Below are 22251 nucleotides of genomic sequence, written 5' to 3'. Positions count from 1 at the left end.
CAAGGGCCATCCAGTCCAACTCCATTCTGCCCTGCAGAAAAACACAGTTGAAGCACTCCAGAGGAATGGCTATCCAGCCTCTGCTTTAAAATTCCAGAGGAGGAGTCTTCACTATACTCCAAGGCAGTATATTCCACTGCCCAGCAGATCTTACCATCTACATAATGTTCAAGTGGAATTTTTCTCCCTGCAATTTGAATCCATTGCTCCATGTCCTAGTCTCTGGAGCGGCAGAAAACAAGCTTGCCCCATTCTCAATGTTATATCCATTCCAATATTAAAACACAGCTCTCCTCTACCCTCTCAGTCTTCTTTCTCCAAGCTAAATATACCCAGCTTTTGCAGGAACCCTTCAAAGGACAAACCTTTGATCATTTGGTCGTCCCCCTCTGGATCTTCATTCCTCCTGTGACTCCTTAGTCCCAAGTCAACGTCCAAACTGTCTGACAATTGGTTCATGGACCAAGTGATTTTGTTCATGGATTAAGTGGCAAGCACTTTTCCTCTATATAAAGTGATTCCCGAGAAGGAGCTCTAGGATACATAACTTCCCTTTTGTTTTTTGCCTCTCTCTTTATTTGATCTATGTGCCCAAGCCTTTTGGCTTCCTGCCTGCAGAGATCTTCCCAGAAGTTAGTCTATCTTTTATAGCTCTTTCAAGTCTAACAAGGAAGCATCCATGAGGCTGCCACCTCAGGATGGCTTACATTCACATACAATAGCCACTAGGGCTCTTCTATCAAAAGTATACCCAGTCATCTTTTTTGTCAATCTATTTTTCTATTCCCAGATGGATTTTCTGAAACAAAAAAAGTAAGTTCTATTTTTCTCAATGCATCCTACATATTTTTCTCTTATTTTCTACCGGACGTTCATGCTGCATTGTGTATGCTGCAGTTTGCCTGATATAAATACCAAGTAAACAGAAAACCTAACCCCACTGTTCATCCTTTTTGGGCTCCTCTCAATTATACTTTTTCTATTCCTACCTCATCCAGAGTTTTTATCATTTTACCGTCCATTTGACCTGCCCATTGTGTTCGATTTTATATTATGTCAATTTGCTTTATTTATTTTATTTTGCTACTGTATGCATTTTATTCTGATGTAATTTTTGTTGTCTTCATTTTGTATTTTATTTTGCTGTGTTGTATCTTTGGGCTTAGCCTCATGTTAGCTGTCCCGAGACCCCTTTGGGGAGATGGTGACAGGGTATAAATAAAGTGTATTATTATTATTATAAGTATTCCTACAAGATGCCTTCAAATCTCTTTTCAAAGTCTACAAAGAGAATATCAAACAGTAAATAAAGCAAATGTTCTCCTCTTTACACCATTTCCCTTAGTCATGAAGATTTAATTAACATGCACCATTAGATTCACCAGATAGTCTGAGACATGAATCCAGGCTGTGGCTGTAAGAAGTGAAGGGCTGTGATAGGCCTTGCCACCAGAATCTACATAAAATGCTATTCATCAAGACATATTTCTACTCCCTCCATTGTTTAGCCTACTATAAATTGTCAAGTTCTTTGCAGCTAATAATAATATACAAGGACCAACATATTTTCTCTTAGGAGGCAGTTATTAGGGATTTTAACACTCAATTTCATAACAATTTTGAGTAATCAACTGTTTGAATATGGCATATAAGCAACTCAGGAGATAGTTGTGGAGACTTAAAAACTGTTCTGCATTTCATTATAGACTTATTAACACATTCTTATCTATTTTTGCTGCCTAGCTTAATAAGACAAAACATCATGAAGGTCAGAGCACTAGATATGTATCCTTTAGCAGTAAGTCTTTACACTCTTAATTTGTTCTTGGCTATTGCTCATATTCCTCTTTTGAGGTCTAGGATCAAGCTAAGAGCGCTCAAATCAAATAAATACATTAAACAGGACTTCAATCCACTCCGCCTTGTCCTCTGGAAACCTTAGAGATAAAACTCAGCAGAAACTACATCAAAACTATCTAAGCCACTAAGCTTCACTAAAATGCTTCCTTTGGCAAATTAAAGGCTTGGAAGGATTAGAATTCTAACTGCCTCTGGGGATCGCTTTTTCGCCTTTCGGCTGAGACCAAATGTATGTGTCACAGCCCTTGGGGAGTTGTAGGATGCTAATTCAACAGAATAGTTGCTGACAGAAAGAAGCCTGCAGTGTTTGACCAGATCACCCGTCACTGCAAAATCCAGTTCTTCTTTTACCTGTATGAAGCTCTAGGTATTATTTTCAGGTATCATGAAGTCTTCCACTACACAATGCAGTGTGCAGCCAGTTATCCATTTAATAATTACAGTAAAAAAATTATATCTTCTATTTGAATCATATTTTCTTTTCACAATTTATATATTTTTCTTGCATCAAAAAAATAAATCCTGCCCTTCTGCATACAGAAAAACACAATTTGGACCCACTCTCAATATAAATATTTCACACAGAGATACTGAACTGGTTGTGTGCCTTATCAGACTCTTATTGGTTAGTTATGTGACTCATGTTACCACCACATCCCCAATTCTGGGGATAGTTAAACATTTTGGCAATAATTTATTTGCTTGGCCATTAGAATAGGGATCATTTAGACCTTGAAGTGCCTGGATTGACCTTGAAGGAGCTGGGGGTGGTGATGGCCGACAGGGAGCTCTGGCGTGGGCTGGTCCATGAGGTCACAAAGAGTCAGAAACGACTGAACGAATGAACAACAACAAGACCTTCAAAACCACTTGAATCTAATATTTGTAAATTTCATGGAAATTTACCATTTCCTATTATTTCCATGTCTATGCCAGGCTCTTTGTATGGAAATCCAGCTTTTCTGGAGACTTCAGAAATGCAGTTCCTGAAAACAAGGATTTAGAATATTTTTCAGGAAGTTAGATCTAAAGAAAATATTGTCTCCATGAATTCTTATAAGTCTCCATTTTTTTAATCCTTGGTGGCTGTGTTATTCTAAGGCCCCAAAGAATCCACTCATGTCCTAAAGAGATGGAAATAACTAGAGATCTTTTTGAGGTTGATGTTTAGTACTCTATGTTTGTGTGTCTTATACCTTTACGTCATTTGGACTTATAGTGGTCAATCTATCACAGGGTTTTCTGGGCAAGATTTCTTCAGAGAGGGGTTATCCCTTGCCTTCCTCTGAGAGAACATGACTTGTCCCAAAGTTAACCCTGTGCATTTCCATGGCCAAGTTGCAATTCAAAACCTGGTCTCCAAAGTCGTAGTCCAACGCTCAAACTATTACACCATGACGGCTCTCTGGTGCATTAATTTTTCCCCATTCATTCTAACAGTAAGGTAAGAGTAGTGCCACTATAAGCAAAATAAATTCTCTTGTTAAACATTTTTGGTTGGGTTTTGTGCTATTAAAACAGGTTTACAAGTAGAGATTGACTGTGAATATTTCTAGACATTTCTTATAATATGCATCTATGATCACTTGATGGAGCTATGTTGGTTTTTTCAATTAAGCAGTGATAGAATAGGGTTACTTGTATACTCCAGTTCCTCGAAACATTTATTGGGTTGATACAGCTAATCTCAAGGTTAATTAATACAAAAGAGCTCCCGCCTTAGGATATGTAAACAGATTATCTCCTCGTGGCTACACAACTGACTCAATTTTAAGGTTGGCTGCATCACACTGTTTACAATTTAACAACACAAAACAAATCTAGAAATGCTGGCAATGATAGAGAGCTATGGCCAATGTGTTAAATGAGTTATCATACTGTCAGGTAATGCAGAGAATGCTAGGAATAGGATGTCCACAGTGCAATTTTAGAGACCGAAAAATTGGGTAAATCAGATTTCAACATACTTCTCCCTCCAAGAGCAAAGACGTGGAGCATATTACATCTCCCTTAATCTGGAAGCAGCTTCCCCAAGTCCAAGTTCTTTTCACAATACTATTAGTTATCTAATAACTCTGTGCATGCTTTTCCCCCATTTAAAACATAATACAGTTGACCCAATATTTTTGTCTGACAGCTTTAGGCACAGAACTACACTTTCCTTGTGGTAAATAAAAATATCGCTCACATATTAAAGGGAAATGCAATGCCTACTTGTTAATAGGGGAGGTACATAACACACACTAAACTATGAATTTTATTAAGCACAGCTGCATTGGGTGCTTGGTGGAAGAAGAATTCTACAAAGAAGTCTTGAAGTGAGAAAGACTGAAGATATCATTGGTAATTTTTGGGGGGGGGGGGGGGGGTGCAACAAAGAACCTTAAATCTCTAGAAAGCCTGGATTTCCATAGGAAGAACCTGGAACAGATATGGAAAAAAGTGGGAAACATGGAATCAGTTTTATTCCTAGCAAACTATGACTGATAAAGAGGAGAAAATGAAAGCTGTTGGTATTGGAGAGTGGGTTTAAATAATAATAATAATAATAATAATAATAATGTGCCTTAAGGTAGTTTCCAACTTATGGTGACTCTAATCTTTTCTTGGCAAAATCTTTTCAGAAGGGTTTTGCCTTAGCTAAGACTGAGAGCATATGGTTTGCGAATGCTATCAATGGGCTTCTGTGGTTGAGTGAACGTCAAACCTTGGTCTCCAAAGTCATAATCTAATAACTGACAAACAGTGAAATTTACGGGTGCCAGTGAATCCCACATGAGGGAGAAAGATGCTAAGTATTCCAACTAACTGAGATACCAGCCCGCCAATCAATTGTACTTACAGCACAGAAGAAAACATAGTACTCAGAACAACAAAAAGAACAAGAAGTGGGAAGCTGGTGCAATTATTAGTACATTTGAATGATTATGAGACCTCAAAGGTCACAATGGTAAAGGCTAAGTCTCTTCAACAAGCTTATGTCTTAATAACATCCACAAAAACAATTTCTTTTGCTATTAGGCATACCACTTAAAGACCTCAGAAATAAAATCTGCAATAGCAGAGGAGTATCAGGAAGAGAGGAGGAGAAGCTTCCCACAGGGTGGGAATTAGCCAAAGAAGCCAATAACATCTCTGAAAGACTTACGCTAAATAAAGTACACTACTTATATTGAAGTGAGAGCTGTGCTATAATGGCACAAATAGTGTCACAGGAAAAAGTGAAAGCACTGAAATGAAAGCATGTGTTCTAAAAAGCATTTAAACAACTAGATATAAAAATAGTGTTGCACCCCAGCCACTTTGCCCTTAGCACCAACCAGGAATCCAAAAGCAGGAGTAAAACACTTTATTGAAGAGAGTAAATATAAAAAAGGAAAATCCACCAAAAGTAATAAGAAAGGCAAAATCCAACAAGTAATCAGAAAAGGCAGTTTATAAGTAAAAACCCAACCAAGCTGGTGAGGACTAAAACACTTCTAAGGCAATAATCCAAATAGTACAGGAAAAGAAGAATCATAAGGTGAGCATAATCCAAGGAAACAAGAATCAAAACATGAACATGAATCCAGAAAAGCCAAGGCTCTAAGAATTTCTCAAAACATGAATCAAAGCTCCCAGGAACTTAGACTAAAAACATAAACTGGAAACAGGACTTGATATCCTTACTATTATGCAGCGCTGCCTGATCTGAATTCTCAATGAGACTCTCTAATTTAAGGGCTGCAAAACATGAAGGCATTTCTTTGACCTTGATTTTCTGGCTTGTGAAACTTTTTTCTGTGCTTCTTTCTCACAGAGTCTTTTGAATTTCCTGAGTTGGATGTTTTTCTCCTTAAGATCAAACCTGATATCCCTGTCTAGCCCATCTGTTCCCTCAGACAAGCTATCTTGGTCTGCCAGGTCTTTATCAGGGGTTGCTAAGCTCCTTGTGGGCAAAAAGTCAACTCCATGTCTGCTGGACTACAAAACAGTTCTACTTTCAGGACCCATCTCACAGACAGAACCTTGCTCTGAAATCCCCTCATTTCCCTCATCTAACAAACGATCCAGCACTCTTCCAGACTGTGAAACCCCAATGCCCTCATCTTCATCTGTCTGAACCACAACAAATAGCTAAAGTTCCATATTGTTTTAAGTCATTAAAACAACAATTATATTGCTTGCTGGTTCATAGATGTGTGTTCATCCGTACATCTTAAATTTTAACCAAATTAAATATACAGTGTTCCCTCACGTATCTTATCGCGGGTGTTGCATTCCAGGACCACCCTCGATAAGTGAAAATCCATGAAGTAGGGACACTATATTTATTTTATTATGTTAATATTTATACATTATTTTAGTAGTTATAAACTTTTAAAAGTCTTTACAAACTTAAAATAAGCCCTGCTCCTGTATTACCGAGTATGCATCCTCCTCCTCCTCTTCCTCCCCCCCCCCCCCGCCTCCCTGTCAGTGCGGTGGTTGCGAAGGAAGGAAAGGAAGTAAGCACTCCTCGCCTTTCCCTTCGCCAGGTGAAGAGAGAGAGAGAGAGTAAAGGAAAGGGGGAGGGAGGACTGAGGAGGGAAGGCGCCTCAGAGAGCGGTGATGGCAAAAACCCACGAAACAAGAAATATACTACGATATATATTTTAAATTAATATTTATTGAAAAACCGTAAAACAGTAAGTCCACTAAAAGCGAACCGTGAAGTAGCGAGGGAACACTGTACATGCCTGTGTTCAACTTAGTATGGTCAGAATATTAAAAACTGATAACCTAGAGTCCTGCAGTGCCCCCAGTGGCTTTTTAAATATAGATATACCCTGGCAGTGAAGGGAAACCAAATACCGAAGAAAAGGATTAAATGTTTAAATGATGATGACTCATTTGATAGACTTGCTCCTTTACTCTCATTCAGGTTGGCCAGTTATTTAGGACTGAAATATATTTACAAGTATCTTTTGATGGCTGTTCAAACCTTCTAAACTGGGAACAGCTTTCAAATCATAAAACAAAAATATCTCAGGTGGCATGCCAGAAGCAAAGCTTCAGGCCTCAAAAGGAAACTAGACTGAAGTTAAGTTGAAATCTTATATCCACTTACCTAAGTATAACTCTATTGAACTCAAGTGGGCTTACTTCTGAGGAAATGTCTGTAAGATTCCACTGATACTAAGTACTACATTGGCTAGTTGTAGAATAACGTACTGGCAAAGGAGAACCCAGAACATTAAATATCTCTTTACAAGATGACTGTCACCTACAGATTTTCAACACTTCTCAGATATGCTACAATCCAGGAGGATCTGAGATACCTATACTGCGCAATTACAGCAGCTTAATATCACTTAGTCATGGCTCCATCTCATGGAATTCTGAGATTCTTAGTTCATAGCTATCCTTGCATTACAGCACTGGAGCTATCTGTTCACACTTTACAATAGTCTCGTTGGACATTTAGAGATGGGAAGGAACTCTTTCCTGAACTGGCCTTAAACCTTTACGTCTATGTTATTTTTATATATGCACACATACAGTTTGAATATGGATGGTGAGCAAATATAGCACAAACCTATTCCTGGCTATTTAAAGCAAGTTATTTCTATCTCTGAAGGAGGCTCACTTTCACCTTGGGACTATAATCACAAACTGTGGTCAGAGTGATTCTAGTACATGCAAGAGTCAACTATAATAAAACAAGTGTTTCTTCTATCCTGTGAAGATACCAATCTTACCATCTTCCATTCAAAAAACTTTAACAAAGTACTGTATGGAATATGGGTACCTTTTTCATACTATGGCACTCTCATTACGGATTCATTCATTTAATGAACTACTAGTGCATGAATACATCAGAGTTAAGATTTCCCCCCCCTCCCCCCCAGGTAATCTGTTAAGTGGGAAGCTGAAGACATAATGAAGAAAACAGGTCAAGGATGAGTAGCTTATGGCCCTCTAGAGCAGTGGTTCTCAAGAATGGAAATATGGTCCGTGGCCTCACAATTAATACACCAATGACTGAAAACCACACGGCAATGAGAGTGACTGATCTCGCGAAACCTTCTTATAGTGCCGAGGCAACAGGGATGTTGGGAGAGGAGACTACCCACGAAAGATTACTACTACCACATTGGGAGGGGAGACTACCCACGAAAGATTACTACTCCCACATCAGCTCTAGATTATTAATTATGATTTTCTGTGGGCGAGCAGATGGTGACTACTGGATGGCATATGTTCTGTATCAGAAACTAGAGCTGATATGGTCTATCCAATGCAATTTTCTGAATCAGCACCCCAAATAATCAAACTGAATCTAAAGTTGACCAAAAACTGATTTGTAACCCTTTTGGTACTAATATTGGAGAGTGGTCCCTGGTCAAAGTGGTCCCCCAACAAGTGGTCCCTTGTTTAAAAAAAAGGTTGGGAACCACTGCTTTAGCCCCAAATAATTTTCCCAATGATTGGAGGTCACTGAAGTTGTTATCCAACCCACATTTCCCCCCTCTTTGCCCTGGATGATAGCAATGCCTTTCATCCTGTTAAGTGACTACACCAGAAATAATTCTACAGATAGCCATCAAACATGCAAAAAAGATCCATTAAAGAATTACAGAAATGCCAAAGCTAAATGGTCCTCCATTATGCAGCAAACCAACATGAAATTGCTTCTACACCTAAATAACAACTGTATTATGTTAGATAATAACTGCAATGAAGACAAAGGGGGCTCCCACGCAGTACTTTATAGAGAACTGTGCTGTCCCAACACGGAACACCCTAAAGGCACCAGATCCTGCCTCTCTTGGAAGCCTGGGAGGCCACCAATAAATACCAGATACTATTTGGCTATATCACAGAGGAAGGCAATCCCTTGCTTAAGAAAATCATACGAAATTCATGGGGTTGCCATAAGTTGATAGGAAGGCACATATACAATATTCCTTTTATAACATTTACTCAGATATCAGTCCTGTTTAAATATCCCGAGGTTTTAATTAGAAGCTTTGCTCTCATTGTTTACACATTTCTATTCATTTCCTGCATTGGTTAGGAACTCCTTAGTCGGCTTCTGTTCTCCACCGAAAATATGTTTTTGTTATGGTTTTTTTCATTTGTGTTCTTCAGCTTCTGATATTGAGAGGCATTAACCCCCTCCAATTTTGAAGGTAATATGTAACTACCATGACTGGTCACCATTTAGAGTAAAAGTCCTCTTGACAATTTTGTTCGTGTGATGTCAACTCCTAACAATTTGTCAGAGATGTTCTATTAATTGAAGTAGGAATTTCCTAAGGAGAATACCATATGGCATTTCATGCTGTTTGTCAGGCCATCTCAGCTCAGCATCTACAGTAAATATTTGACTATGCTTGCTAGAAAACTGTTGGCGTACAGCAGATGTGCCATAACTAGTTATATTCTGTGTTCAGTCAAGCCAGAGCTTTATATTGATTGCGTTATTTCAAGGTTAAACAAACACTTATATCTATATTGTGCATGCAAGGCTCAGTGTCTTCATCTTCTCTGAAGAGGTCTCTTACTCTCTGGTCTAGATACCCAAGTATATACCTTCAGCTGTGATAGGCACACTTGTATCTGTTCCTAAAATATATAGAAGGACCCAGTCCCTTCCTAGTCACCACTGCTATTTGATTTAAAAATGGAAAGATGCACTTGTGCCTGCACGGATCATCCAGTATGAAATACATTAGAGTCTCGCTTATCCAGCCTTCACTCATCCAACGTTCTGTATTATCCAATCAGTCTGCCTTCCGTCTGGAATAATGTCCAGGGTAGGAGAAAGAAAGAAACCATCTGTTTTGGTGCTAAATTCGTAAATACAGTAATTACTACATAATGTTACCATGTATTGAACTGCTTTTTCTGTTGATTTGTTGTAAAACATGATGATTTGTTGCTTAATTTGTAAAATCATAACATAATTCAGGAAATAAAGCCCGACTGCTCATTGGAGGGAAGGATAGTAGAGGCAAAGATGAAGTACTTTGACCACATCATGAGAAAAAAGGAAAGCTTAGCGAAGACAATGATGCTTGGGAAAATGGAAGGAAAAAGGAAGAGGGGCTGACCAAGGGCAAGATGGATGGATGGTATCCTTGAAGTGACTGGATTGACCTTGAAGGAGCTAGGGGCGGTGATGGCCGACAGGGAGCTCTGGCATGGGCTGGTCCATGAAGTCATGAAGAGTTGGAAATGACTGAACGAATTAACAATAACAATTTGTCGTTTAAGAGGGTTTTCCTTAATCCCTCCTTATTACCCAACATTTTGCTTATCCAACATCTGCCGGCCCATTTATGTTGGATAAGTGAGACTCTACTGTATAATCAAAGTGAAATAAAAGAAACCACGCTTGTTTACTGGACGTCCTCTGATTCAGAAGCGAAGGCATGTAAAAATCAATGGATCAAATTAACTGAGCTAAATAAACATCTAAATCTCTCCCCCTGAACTTCATGGCTGCTATATAAAGATGCTTATCCATTCTGTCACATCAATGATGCATGAAGAATTGGAGCCCAAACAGTTCTATTCGGTCCTTTGCACACAAATGTTTACTGGCGCTACATAAACGTTTCTGACATTTCAACAAAACAATCTGAGACAGAATTTACAGTTTGCTAATATTTCAAAATATTTTTAATATTTCAAAATATTCTTCACTGTTTGGTTACCAAGGATAATTTGAAAAACTTTTAAAAAATCCTTGTGAAAATCTATGTCACCTTAAAAGGCTTTTATTTTAAAAATGATTTCATTTGTGAGAATATTTATTGTTGTGTACTTCTAAAAATAGGACACAAGCTTTACAGCCTTCTTCTTCCATAACATGTTTCTTTACACAAAAACTACAGAACACTGCTTGTCATTGAGTATCTTCGATAACAAATCTTGATAAGACAGCTTTAGGACCAGAAGAGCAGTAGCAATACAACTGTTCTGATTAATTTTTTTTAGTACTATCTTGAAGCTGGTCAGGGACTATGTGCTGCTACTATAGAAAACATATAACATGGCCTGGATGGTCAAAGGCTCATTATGCAAGTCCTCTTTTATAATGTAACAGTATAAATTATTCAGATGCTGCCTTAGCTATGATTTTCCTCTAATTTCCTCCATCTTATTTTCAGTTTCAGCCATGCTGACACAAAGCAGATCTGGAATCATTCTGGTAAACAGAACATTGAAACCCACAGATAATACCTCAATATAAAGGATGCAACACTAATAGGACACCATAAAATTATTTGGGATCATTATCTAAACTGATTATCTGGTCAAAAACTATCCAACTGTCAATCTGACATAGTAGTTTAAGTATTAGATCACAGCTCTGGAGAGAAGGGTTGAAACACCCACTACATCATGGAAACCCATTCGTCATCCCAGAAAACCCTGTGATAGGGTGGTCATAACAACAACAAATTTACGTTTATTTTGTATTTATTTTATCCCACCTATCTCCTGATACAAACTCAAGTAGGTTAGAAGGTGTTGCCAAATAAGTGGACAGCGCTTTTTTAAAAAACATTTTTAATACATTTTTTTTTAGAAGGACACAGGCAACCTTAGTAAAGGCAATGCTCCTCCTTAACTCCTGTAGAAGACAATGACTCTTCTCTAATAAAGCCCACTATGATGTGGACAATCACATGTCATCATCTAACAATGCTTTCTCTTTTTCTGAATAAATATTTTGTTCTCATACCAAATACGAACTCATTAGCGCCCAGTCATCCAAAATGAACTCTTTGATTCTACCTGTTGTGCAGCCTTTATTAACTGAAGGCTAGTTAACAGTTTATTAACTGAAGGCTAGAAGAGTATCACTCAAAATAATGGCTGTCTTTGCTCTCCTTGCCCAAGACTCCCATGTTCTGTCTTTTTTCTGGCAATAAAGATGAATGCCTCTCCTGGAATACGCACATGAGTCACATTTTTAAATAGGTTGAAACACTGCCCTGCCACACCTGGTTTTTTCAAAACCATATATGCATTCCTGACTGCTTCTGGTCTTTCCCCCCTCTGGTTTTGGTCCATGTGGAAATCAGTGTGGATCCTGGAAGCAAAATATTGAGCAAGATCCACAAGAAGTTGTTTACCCATGATGTAAAGCAGGGGTCCTCAAACTAAGGCCCGAGAGCCAGATACGGCCCTCCAAGGTCATTTACCCGGCCCTCGCTCAGGGTCAACCTAAGTCTGAAATTGACTTGAAAGCACACAACAACAACGTTATCAGCCAAAAGCGGGGCCACACTTCCCATTGAAATACTATTAAGTTTATATTTCTTGAAATTGTTCATTTTAATTATTGTATTATTTTAAAGTGTTTTTTGCACTACAAATAAGGCATGTGCAGTGTTCATATGAATTTATAGAACTAATTATAGAGCTCAAATTGTACAACAAAAAGTAATCAATTTTTTTATTTCACAAACTCATTGCCACACATAGCTACATAAAGGTGCTTTCCATTGGCATCTGTTGGCAATTAGGGGCCCACATTGCCCCTCCAGGGACTATGACAGGGACCAAACCCAGACTGACCACTCCTCACCATAATTCCCATTTTTACCACATTCCAGACATTCCTTCAGATTATTTTCAGTCTGGAAAAGAAATTTCTTGAAAAGAAAGTCAATCAAAAGTAAATCTGGGTCACTTCATATTCTTTTTTAAAAAGGTTTCTACTGGTTCTAAAATAGTCAAAACATGGAAAAAAATATCTACGGTACTCCTCTACACCTCAATTTTTTTGGGGGGGGGGGGATCTTTTGGCACACAGAAAAATCATTTTTTCCCAATGGGGAGACTTAGCAAAAGGTAAATGTTTCCCTTTGACAATAAGTATAGTCGCGTCCGATTCTCAGGATGGTGCTCATCTTCATTTCTAAGATGATGAGCCGGTGTTATCCGTAAACACCTCCTAGGTCATGTGGTCAGCATGACTGCATGGAGTGCTGTTACCTTTCCATCAAAGCGGTACCTATTGATCTACTCACATTTGCATGTTTTTGAACTGATAGGTTGATAGAAGGTGAGGCTAACAGCGGAGCTCACCCTGTCTGCGGATTCGAACCGCCAACCTTCCGATCTGCAAGTTCTGCAGCTTAGAAGTTTAACACTAAAACACCCTTCAAGCTGCGTGTTACCGTAGCTTTATCCTTTCCCATCTATTCACTTGTACAAGCATCCTCTAGTCAAGTGCTTTGGTGACAGTCATGGCAAAAGAGGCTGATAAATGAAGCTGAAAAGAGATCTGTTTTAATAACCTTCTACATGCTTAAGCAGAAAAATGATAACTCAGTATAAGTGTTATTACTGCATTTAGCCACGGTAAGCCAGTATTTCAGGAATGAAGTATCATGAATATTAGAAATCATGCAGTGCATTGAGCCAAGATGGATGTCTATGTTCCCTGTGTGTACACAGACTGCATGGAAATACTGCTACAACACGCTGTTATACAAGAGCAGCATCAAATACAGCCATATTCTAGCTACTGGATTAGCTAAGTTCTAAGCCTTTGCAGATATATTTTATTTTTGTATTCCAATTACGCATGGTATACAACATGCATCAACTGATTAGAAGCAATGTTAACTAGGACATCTGCCAAAATATTCAGACAGCAAGGACTACATCTCCTATAAGCTGTGCTGCCTATATTGACGTCTGGATAATTTATTTGCCTATGAAACATTCAGATTGTCACTGTTGGCCTCAATTTTCATTATGAGCTCATCTCGACTACTGTAGGAGATTGCACGAACACACATATACACACACTCTCTCTAACATGCACATATACACCGAAGATAAAGCAGCCGAGCCGATTTGCCTGTAAAAATCACCCAAGGGACCGAGATGTTAGGAAAGATATTAGTTGCTGAATAGGAAATGTCCAATAGAATTGGAGAGGACACACACACACACACACAGCTGGCATGAAATTACTTGCGCAAAGAGGCATAATAAAATAAGGGGACAAAACTATGAAATGATACGACTCTTATGAACACTGTTTTGAAAATACATTTCTGCTGTCTTTATAGGAAGTTTCCACAGCAGTAATTTTATTTTGGGTCACCAATGAATTTTTAAAAAATGTAATGAGGTCACATTCAGAGCTTTCTATACATTATTATCTTTGCAGCATGTTTGCAGCCTCTCTATGTGGATTAAATCTAAGAGCATTATTTTAAAAGGGGGGGGGGGGGGAGAATCATAATGCCAAACACTGCTATTCTTCAAAACACAATTTCACAACCATATGGAACATAGTTGTAGTCAAAATATATTTATTTACATGCTTCTAATTTGTGAACGTTTGAAAGTATGTCATGGATTTTTTTTAATAAAAAAGAGCATCATATTCTTCACTTTACAAACGGATTAGATATCTACTGGACTAACATCTGTCTAAGATATACACAGACGGACAGAGAGAAAATGTCAAACTAGTATAATAAATACAGTTTTCTAAGGTTTAATGTTGCAAGAGACAAGCAGCATCCTGAGCAAACTATAACTGGTATTAATAGCAGCAGAAGTAAACAAGATGTCCCCCATGCACTCAGGGAAAAAAATTACCAACCTGCATGAAATATTACTGCGCTTTTTCTAAACCCAGTAGGAAGACGAAGGTTTCGGAGTAATCCTTTTGCAGTGAGTTGAATGTGCATGTTGGATAAGGAGAATTTCGGAGACCATAACATGTCTTCAGAGCAATTGGAATAAAATCAAGCAGGAAACAGCCTGCATGTGCTGTCACATACTATATTTGTAACTCGGCACTGGGACTACGCAGTACTTGGCAAAAACACCAACAACAACCTCGCAACACATCAAAACACCCCTTGTTTCTTCACGGAGGCTGTCCACAAACAGGAGAATCCAAGAAGGCAGATGCTGTATCCACAATGTAAATGCTGCTGGCAGCGTCTTTCCCCCCACCAGATGCTGCAAAACAAAGCTCCCCCTCAGAATAAAACTGCTCTGTGATTCAGAAGACAAGCAGCCTCTGAATTACATCACACGGTCTGTGTTTAATCTACTCTAGGACCCAGTAGGGATGAGGAGGAGGAGGAAGTAGGTGGTCTCCCTGGCCGAATATATCACCCAATACTGTCACAGATGATATCATGCTCCTCCTTCAAAGCCACTAGAGGAGAAGATTTAATGCTCCACAAGGTGCATTAAGATTATTCCTCACATTATCAGATACATCGGAAATATTCTGAAATAATTTCAACACGGTTGTATTTTGGCACCTTGTAATCAGATGCCAGCAGTTATATTAGCCAACGCAGTACTTTATCGGCAATAGAATCTAGTTTTCTGCCTCGAAATTCACAGGAAGGATTGGAAGGATTGGCCTAGTTTTGCAGCTCCCTGCCATTTAAAATGCTTTAATATGGAAAAAGTCACCCGTGACAGCAATGGCATAAGATTTACATGCTATCCACTAGAAAACCTGCACGTTTATTGAGAGAGCCCAGGTGGGCAACTTCTGGCCCTCCATGTTGTACTGCAACTCTCATCAGTCCAAGCCAACACAAACAACAGTGAAGAATAAATAATAATAATAATAATAATACTAAAAAATCTGGATTATTGATGTCGCCATACCAGGTGACAGCTGCATTGAGGAAAAACAACAGGAAAAACTCAGCCGCTATCAAGACCTCAAAATTGAACTGCAAAGGCTCTGGCATAAACCAGTACAGGTGGCCCCAGTGGTCATTGGAGCACTGGGTGCCATGCCGAAATATCTCAGCCAGAATTTGGAAACAAAAACACCGACAAAATCACGATCTGTCAACTATAAAAGGCCACCTTACTTGGATCTGCGCACATCATTTGAAAATACATCACACAGTCCTAGATGCTAGGGAAGTGTTCGACTTGTGATTTTTTGATACGAAATCCAGCATATAGATCTCGATACTGTGCTTTTGTGTCAGTAAAATAATAGTAGTCTTTATTTATACCCCGCCACAATCTCTCCGGAGGGGACTCGAGGCAGCTAACATGAGGCCAAGCCCGAAAATACAATACAGAAAAATAAAATACAAAATACAAAACCACTAAAAATTACATCAGAATAAAATACAAAATAAAATAAATAAAGCAAAATAACATAATGGAAAATCAAACACAATGGGCGGGCCAAATGCACAAGATAAAATGATAAAAGTAGGAATTGCAATTGCAAGAATTCTCCAATTTGGCTACTCAGCCTATGGGATCTACAAGTATAAACATATTAATATAATATGAATTAATAGATGCACTTGATTGCAGAATAGCAGATAATTTGGAGCAGTTGCCCAAGCTCTAAGCTTTAAAATGTGGTTGTGTATCTGTGTGTGTTTGTGTGTACAAAAGTTAAAGGTTCTCCCTTGACATTAAGTCTAGTTGTGTCCAACTCTGGGGGTAGTGCAAATCTCCATTTCTAAGCTGAAGAGCCGGTGTTGTCCATAGACGCCTCCAAGGTCATGTGGCGGCATGACTGCATGGAGCGCCATTACCTTCCCGTTGAAGCGGTACCTATTGATCTATTCACACTGGCATGTTTTCAAACTGCTACGTTGGCAGAAGCTGGGGCTAACAGCAGAAGCTCACCCCGCTCCCCAGATTCAAACCGCTAACCTTTCGGTCAGGAAGTTAAGCAGCTCAGCGCTTTAACCCGCTGTGCCACAAACACACACATTGGGGAAAACTACTCTAAAATATAGCAGAGCATCCAAAAATTAAACAGGATACTGAAATTGAGCATTCAGCTCATTAGCAAACAGAAGTGCAGTTGGTTGCAGCTGTAAATAATTAAAATCATAAGCAGGCAAAATTCAGACTCCAATTTTAAAAATCACAAAAGGTTTATTTACAATAAGAAAGAATTAACTACATTTCTTCATAGTAAAGAACTGGGTCTGATCTCTTCTAAGGTTTGAAGAGAGGGAAAAATATCCAAGCACTACGTCTCTCTGACAAATATGTAGAGAGAGATCTCTCAAAGGCACACAGCACAAACTCAGATATAAGAAACAGAAGTCAGATTTAAAAAGGCTTGCAGTAGAAAAGTATCCATTCTACACAACCAATCAGAATGAGAGTAGAAACAGAAAGTTGAGAAGAAATTAGATACATTCCAACTGTCATACAGGAGACATGGGGGAAGGGAATTCCCCCAGCCTATACTAAACTAATTTAACTGTTCCTCATTGAGGACTTGAGACTTGGGCACTGTGGGGCTGAATCCCAACACAACATACACACAAATAAACCTGTTAAATACATAGAAGGCTGCAGCTTGGCTTTCCCCTGTTACCATGTTGCCTTACATATAATGGTAATGGTAGATGCTAGGAAAACAATAAAAATATGGGACTTGGATTTGTCTAATCACACTGCAAACAAACATCAGGAACAGCATATCTTCCTCTCTTTTTAAATAACAATAATTGTATAGCATCTCACATAAGGCCAACCAAGCCTTATGTAACCAAGTAATCAAAGTAAAACCATGACAACCAAATAAAACATTGTTTGCCTCCTTTCTTCTGCCTAATTGTCACCATAAAATATATATTTTATTTTCCATTTCTGCACCTTACTTTGTCACGGACATGTACACACACTTTTCGCTCTCCCAGGAAATAATTTGAAAGACTACAAACGGCTGGGACGTGGCAGGATACAAAAAAGGAGCATGAATTTTAAATTGCTGAAAAATATTTTGGGACACACCAAGGAATCCTTCATCCACAGGTAAACAATGAACAAGACCAAAATATAAAATAAAATATACAATATAGAGATAAGAGATAAGGCATTCGCTATTAAAGTAAAGGTAAATGTTTTCTCCTGACATTAAGTCCAGTAGTTTCCGACTCGGGGTTGGTGCTCATTTCCATTTCTAAGCAAAAGAGCCAGCGTTATCCATAGACACCTCCAAGGCCATGTGGTTGGCATGACTGCATGGAGCACCGTTACCTTCCTGCTGAAGCGGTACCTATTGATCTACCTACATTTGCATGTTCTCAAACTACTAGGTTGACAGAAGCTGGGGCTAACAGCGGGAGCTCACCCCACTCCCTGGATTCAAACTGCCAACCTTTCAATCTGCAAGTTCAACAACTCAGCGCTTTAACCCACTGTGTCACCGGGGGCTCCTATTAGCTATTAAAACATACCCCAATACTCGAAAAATACTCCTTGAATTCAAATCCGAAATCCAGGCGCCCCCTTCCAGATGTAGAGGACAAGGAAGGACACCACAAAAGGTGGATCTTCAAACTGCAAAAAGCTGTTTATTGCATGGCCATAGCAAGATGGCAAAACACATTATCATTTAAGGTGATATAGTGGTTCTACTCAAGAAATGCTTATAGATAACACTTAAAATCATGCCTGAATACACAATTGCACAAAACCACCCCAGACCTTTTCATTATCATGTGAGTACTCAGACCCTGATCTGCAGGAAGAAAACCAGATACTGAAACCTCTGCATCATGCTCATTTTCTCTTTGGAAGGATATCTGGTTTAAATTGGAATGCAGTAGAGTCTGGCTTATCCAACCTTCACTCATCCAACGTTTTGTATTATCCAACGCAGTCTGCTTTTTGCCTGGATCCACAGCAGTTTCAATACATTGCAATGTTTTGGTGCTTAATTTGTAAATACAGTAATTACTACATAACGTTACTGTGCATTGAACAGCTTTTTCTGTCGATTTGTTGTAAAACATGATGATTTGTTGCTTAATTTGTAAGCAAGACTCTATTGTACCTCCAAAAGTGCAAAAAAGGTATTCCTCCTTCAATCTCTCACATATATACATCTGAACAGATTCTAGATTTCCTAGGATTTGTTAATATATACACTCACTTTAATGGCTTTAGCATAATATTCCTGTCTTCTCCAGCAGGGGAATTCGTGTACAGTTTTTGGACGTCAATTCTTATTAGATCTAGCCAAGATGTCCAGTAATGCTAACCAACAGGTTAGGGATAGATGCATTGTACTATTTTTTAAACTTTGAGGACTCCTGCTCCAAAGCATATGGCTTTTTCACAACTGCACTAAATTAGTTGGAAGCTACTCCTTCAGGCGGGCAGCCAACAACAGAAAGCTGCATGAATTTCTTCTGGGATTTCCAAAAGGACTGAGACGCAAGAAGCAAGTCTGCATCTACTTCTTGTATAATTCAACCAAAAGGTGTTTTAAAAAACTGTATTCTCTGATCCAACTGCAAGTCCATATGCTTTTCTATCAGAACCAAAATGTACCGGTCCTTCTCATTCATGTCATTCATGCAGAAGGGGACTGATCAGATGAAGGCTAACGCAGGAAGCACTAACTACATGGATGTGTTGCATGCAGATATCAGTTATATGAGGTAACTTTGCAGAGAACCAGCTCCCACAGGTTTGAGTGTGGCTATAAATAGTCTTACTGTCCTAGAGGGGGAACTATGCCCACTCCAACGTTCTTGACCAGGTTCCTTGTTCCAGGTTCCTTGTTCCAAGTTTAGAAGGAATGAAATGCCTGTTACTGCATGTTCGTAGAGTTGTTTGGAACTAAACAGGCATGACATCATTCAAGAAAATATGTCCTATCAATTATCACTTGTCTTCTCAGTAACAAGTGTCCATAGAATACATACAAGTATTCTTCAGATCCAAGCCCAAAACAACTGTGCAAAACAATTGCACCTCAATCAGAAATGAAGCTAATCTATGTTCAACATTATAAATATTGCTTAACAAGCTAAGAGTGTAATTGTATTAAATAATAATAAAAAAGCATTCCAAATGCACATTAACATAATTATATTATCCCAAGCCTACTATCTGCAGGGCTTTGGGCAAAAAATAACAAGACTTGGGTTTTGTAAGAACATGTTTTGTTTTACTTGTTGCACAAGATGGATTTGTTGCTAATTAATTACAAAGAACTGAATGACAAAAAGAACAGAATTAAATCTGTTTCTAACACGTATGCATGTATGCATTTGGTCAGATTTAAAGAACATGGCCTATTGTGCTCCTCCCTGAGTCCCCTGCAAGGTGAGAAGGGCGGAATATAAATGTTTTAAATAAACAAATAAAGAAATACTTTCCTTTATTGGAATAAAAAAATCTATCAGCATACGTTCAGAGTTATCAGGCTGAATTTCGTACAAAGGCCTAATCCTTTCGTAAGTGTAAAGTTCCTCCTACCATAAAGGTAAAATGACAAGCGTTCTTCTAATATTTATGGTTACTCCTCTTGTCATAAGTGAAAAAAGGGAAAATATATTGTGTATGCCTGAATGTCACTATGCACAATATCATTAGAAACTATTACTCAACACCTAATGCAATGCCTTAATGAAGCCACTCTTGATCCCAAATGCTGTCATGAGATGGTGTTTCACAGGGAGTAGGGATGGGATTGGAGAAATAATAATTGTATTTGATTGTTGAATTTCGTAGATTGCATGCTATTTTTACGTAACATAATAAACTGGTTTGTGTCTGTGAACTTAAGTGTTGCACTCCAAGCCTGGAAACACCTATGACCACTGTACCACACAAGAGTCCAGGAATATAAGCAAACAGTTTATTGTAAAGACACATAAAAAGGATATTAGAAAGCAGGAGTAAGAAATACAATCCAAAAAGAGTTTGCAACAGGTGTTAACCAAACAATAATCTAAATGTCTCATAAATTCCAGAGGTGACAATGTCCAGGAACAGCCAGAAAACACAGATACTGCGTAAGTCCACAAGCAAGAAGGTATTACTAGTAAAAACTTGAACAGGAGTACATGAACAGGAACACAGAAAACTTCCAATATACTTTAAATCCAAAACCAAGGCATGATTTGCACTAGGAACCAGAGAACTCAGGCTTAGCTTTTCACTCTACCGCATTATTGCCTGAACTGCCCTTAGGGTAAACAACTTGTTGTTTAATGGACACCCGTGAATTTTCTCTAGAACTTTCCCACATAATCTCTCAGATTGACATACTCTATTTTCGGGTCAGACAGAATCATCATTTTCCAGACCTGAATTTCCCAGACTTAAGGACCCATCACTTTGTGCCACAAGAAAGGTTATAATCCTCTCTAAATCATCAGTTAAACCATCAGCCTCTGTCTGATGTTTTTTCTCACTGGCCTTGAAGGGCCTTGAAAGGAAGAAATTCTTGGAAAATAATGAGTTGGCAATTTTATTTTGTCTGGGGACACGTTTTGCCCCTCTTATATTCTTTTCTCATGAAGTTTCTCCAGCCAAAATCTAAAATAATAATCACAACAAGGCCCTTTACCAGATCTAGATCACTGTTCACAAACAGACGTGATACAAACAGAGATATGACCCAAGACGACTACCTGCCTTTTACTTTCTTTTACAATTTGGCTATCAAGATTGACACAAGTGATTGCACAACAAAATTCATCAATGCACCAATGCTCCCTACAACCTCCCCATCGAGGTTTCCTTCCAAACCATTTTATCTGAGAACAAAATTAATCCCCACTGAATTAAAGTACTCAACTAAATCTGTGGTTGAAAAAATTGGAATTTCTGCTTATAGTAAATGGTCACAAAACAGGACAGCATTTGTGTGGAAGGCATTTAAATGTGGGAATTACATATTTAGGTACCACATACTAAAAAGACTGAATGTGCAGCATCCAAATACAAAAATAGGAAACAAACAAACCTTTAAAAAGCACAGGTTCTTGCAACAACACTGTAAAAAACACACAAGTTGTCACAACATAAAAAACAGCATTAATATATAGATCAGAACAAAAACGCTTCCTGTTCACATAAAACCCTAAATAACAAGAACATGAAGAATGGGAGAGATAAAACCGCTTACCAGAATTGAATGCAGACAATCCATTCTGGGTTCCATTTTGTGTCAAAGACCCTAGGAAAGCAAAAATATGAGCTGAGATGTCACAATAATTTTATTGAGATGAATAAACAACCAAGACCTCTGGGTTTCTTCAGAAGATGGTGGCTGGCAACAGCCAAGAAAAAAAGGTGCTTCAGCATTTTCTGATTAACTGTGTTCTATTTCAAATCTATTTGTCTCGGCGGCTGTCTATAGGAGAAATCATGCACTTTGTGAGAATGAAAGAAAATTATGTAAAACTACTTCATTTAACTGTTCTCAGATATTCTTTCTCATTTGAAATGTCAAACCTTCCTTAAAAAAGAAATTCTTAGCCAATTAGTATGTGTGTCTGTGTGTAAAATCTGTTAAACATCCACCAGATTAAGGCCTCTAGTGGGCATTATTTTCACTTTGATGTTTTCATTCACATATGCACAGATATAGACACTTCGAGATATTCCTCAAAGTAAAAT

The 22251-nt window shown here is 38.4% G+C and overlaps 1 protein-coding gene across 4 annotated transcripts in view; it reads right to left on the bottom strand.

Moving 5' to 3' along the window:
- The window catches only part of MTUS1 (microtubule associated scaffold protein 1), a 132953-nt gene that overhangs the window by 46971 nt on the left and 63731 nt on the right, over positions 1-22251 (bottom strand). For 3 of the 4 annotated variants that reach the window (XM_060778570.2, XM_060778571.2, XM_060778572.2), the window contains one exon: positions 21758-21808. In XM_060778570.2, the coding sequence (XP_060634553.2) occupies positions 21758-21808 (51 nt within the window). Of the gene's footprint in view, positions 1-14467; positions 14960-21757; positions 21809-22251 lie in introns of those variants that run through there. The other variant, XM_060778574.2, reaches the window with a different exon arrangement.

Source organism: Anolis sagrei, chromosome 5 (genome assembly GCF_037176765.1).
Source record: "Anolis sagrei isolate rAnoSag1 chromosome 5, rAnoSag1.mat, whole genome shotgun sequence".
NCBI lineage: Eukaryota > Metazoa > Chordata > Lepidosauria > Squamata > Dactyloidae > Anolis > Anolis sagrei.
This window is presented reverse-complemented; position numbering and strand designations above follow the sequence as displayed.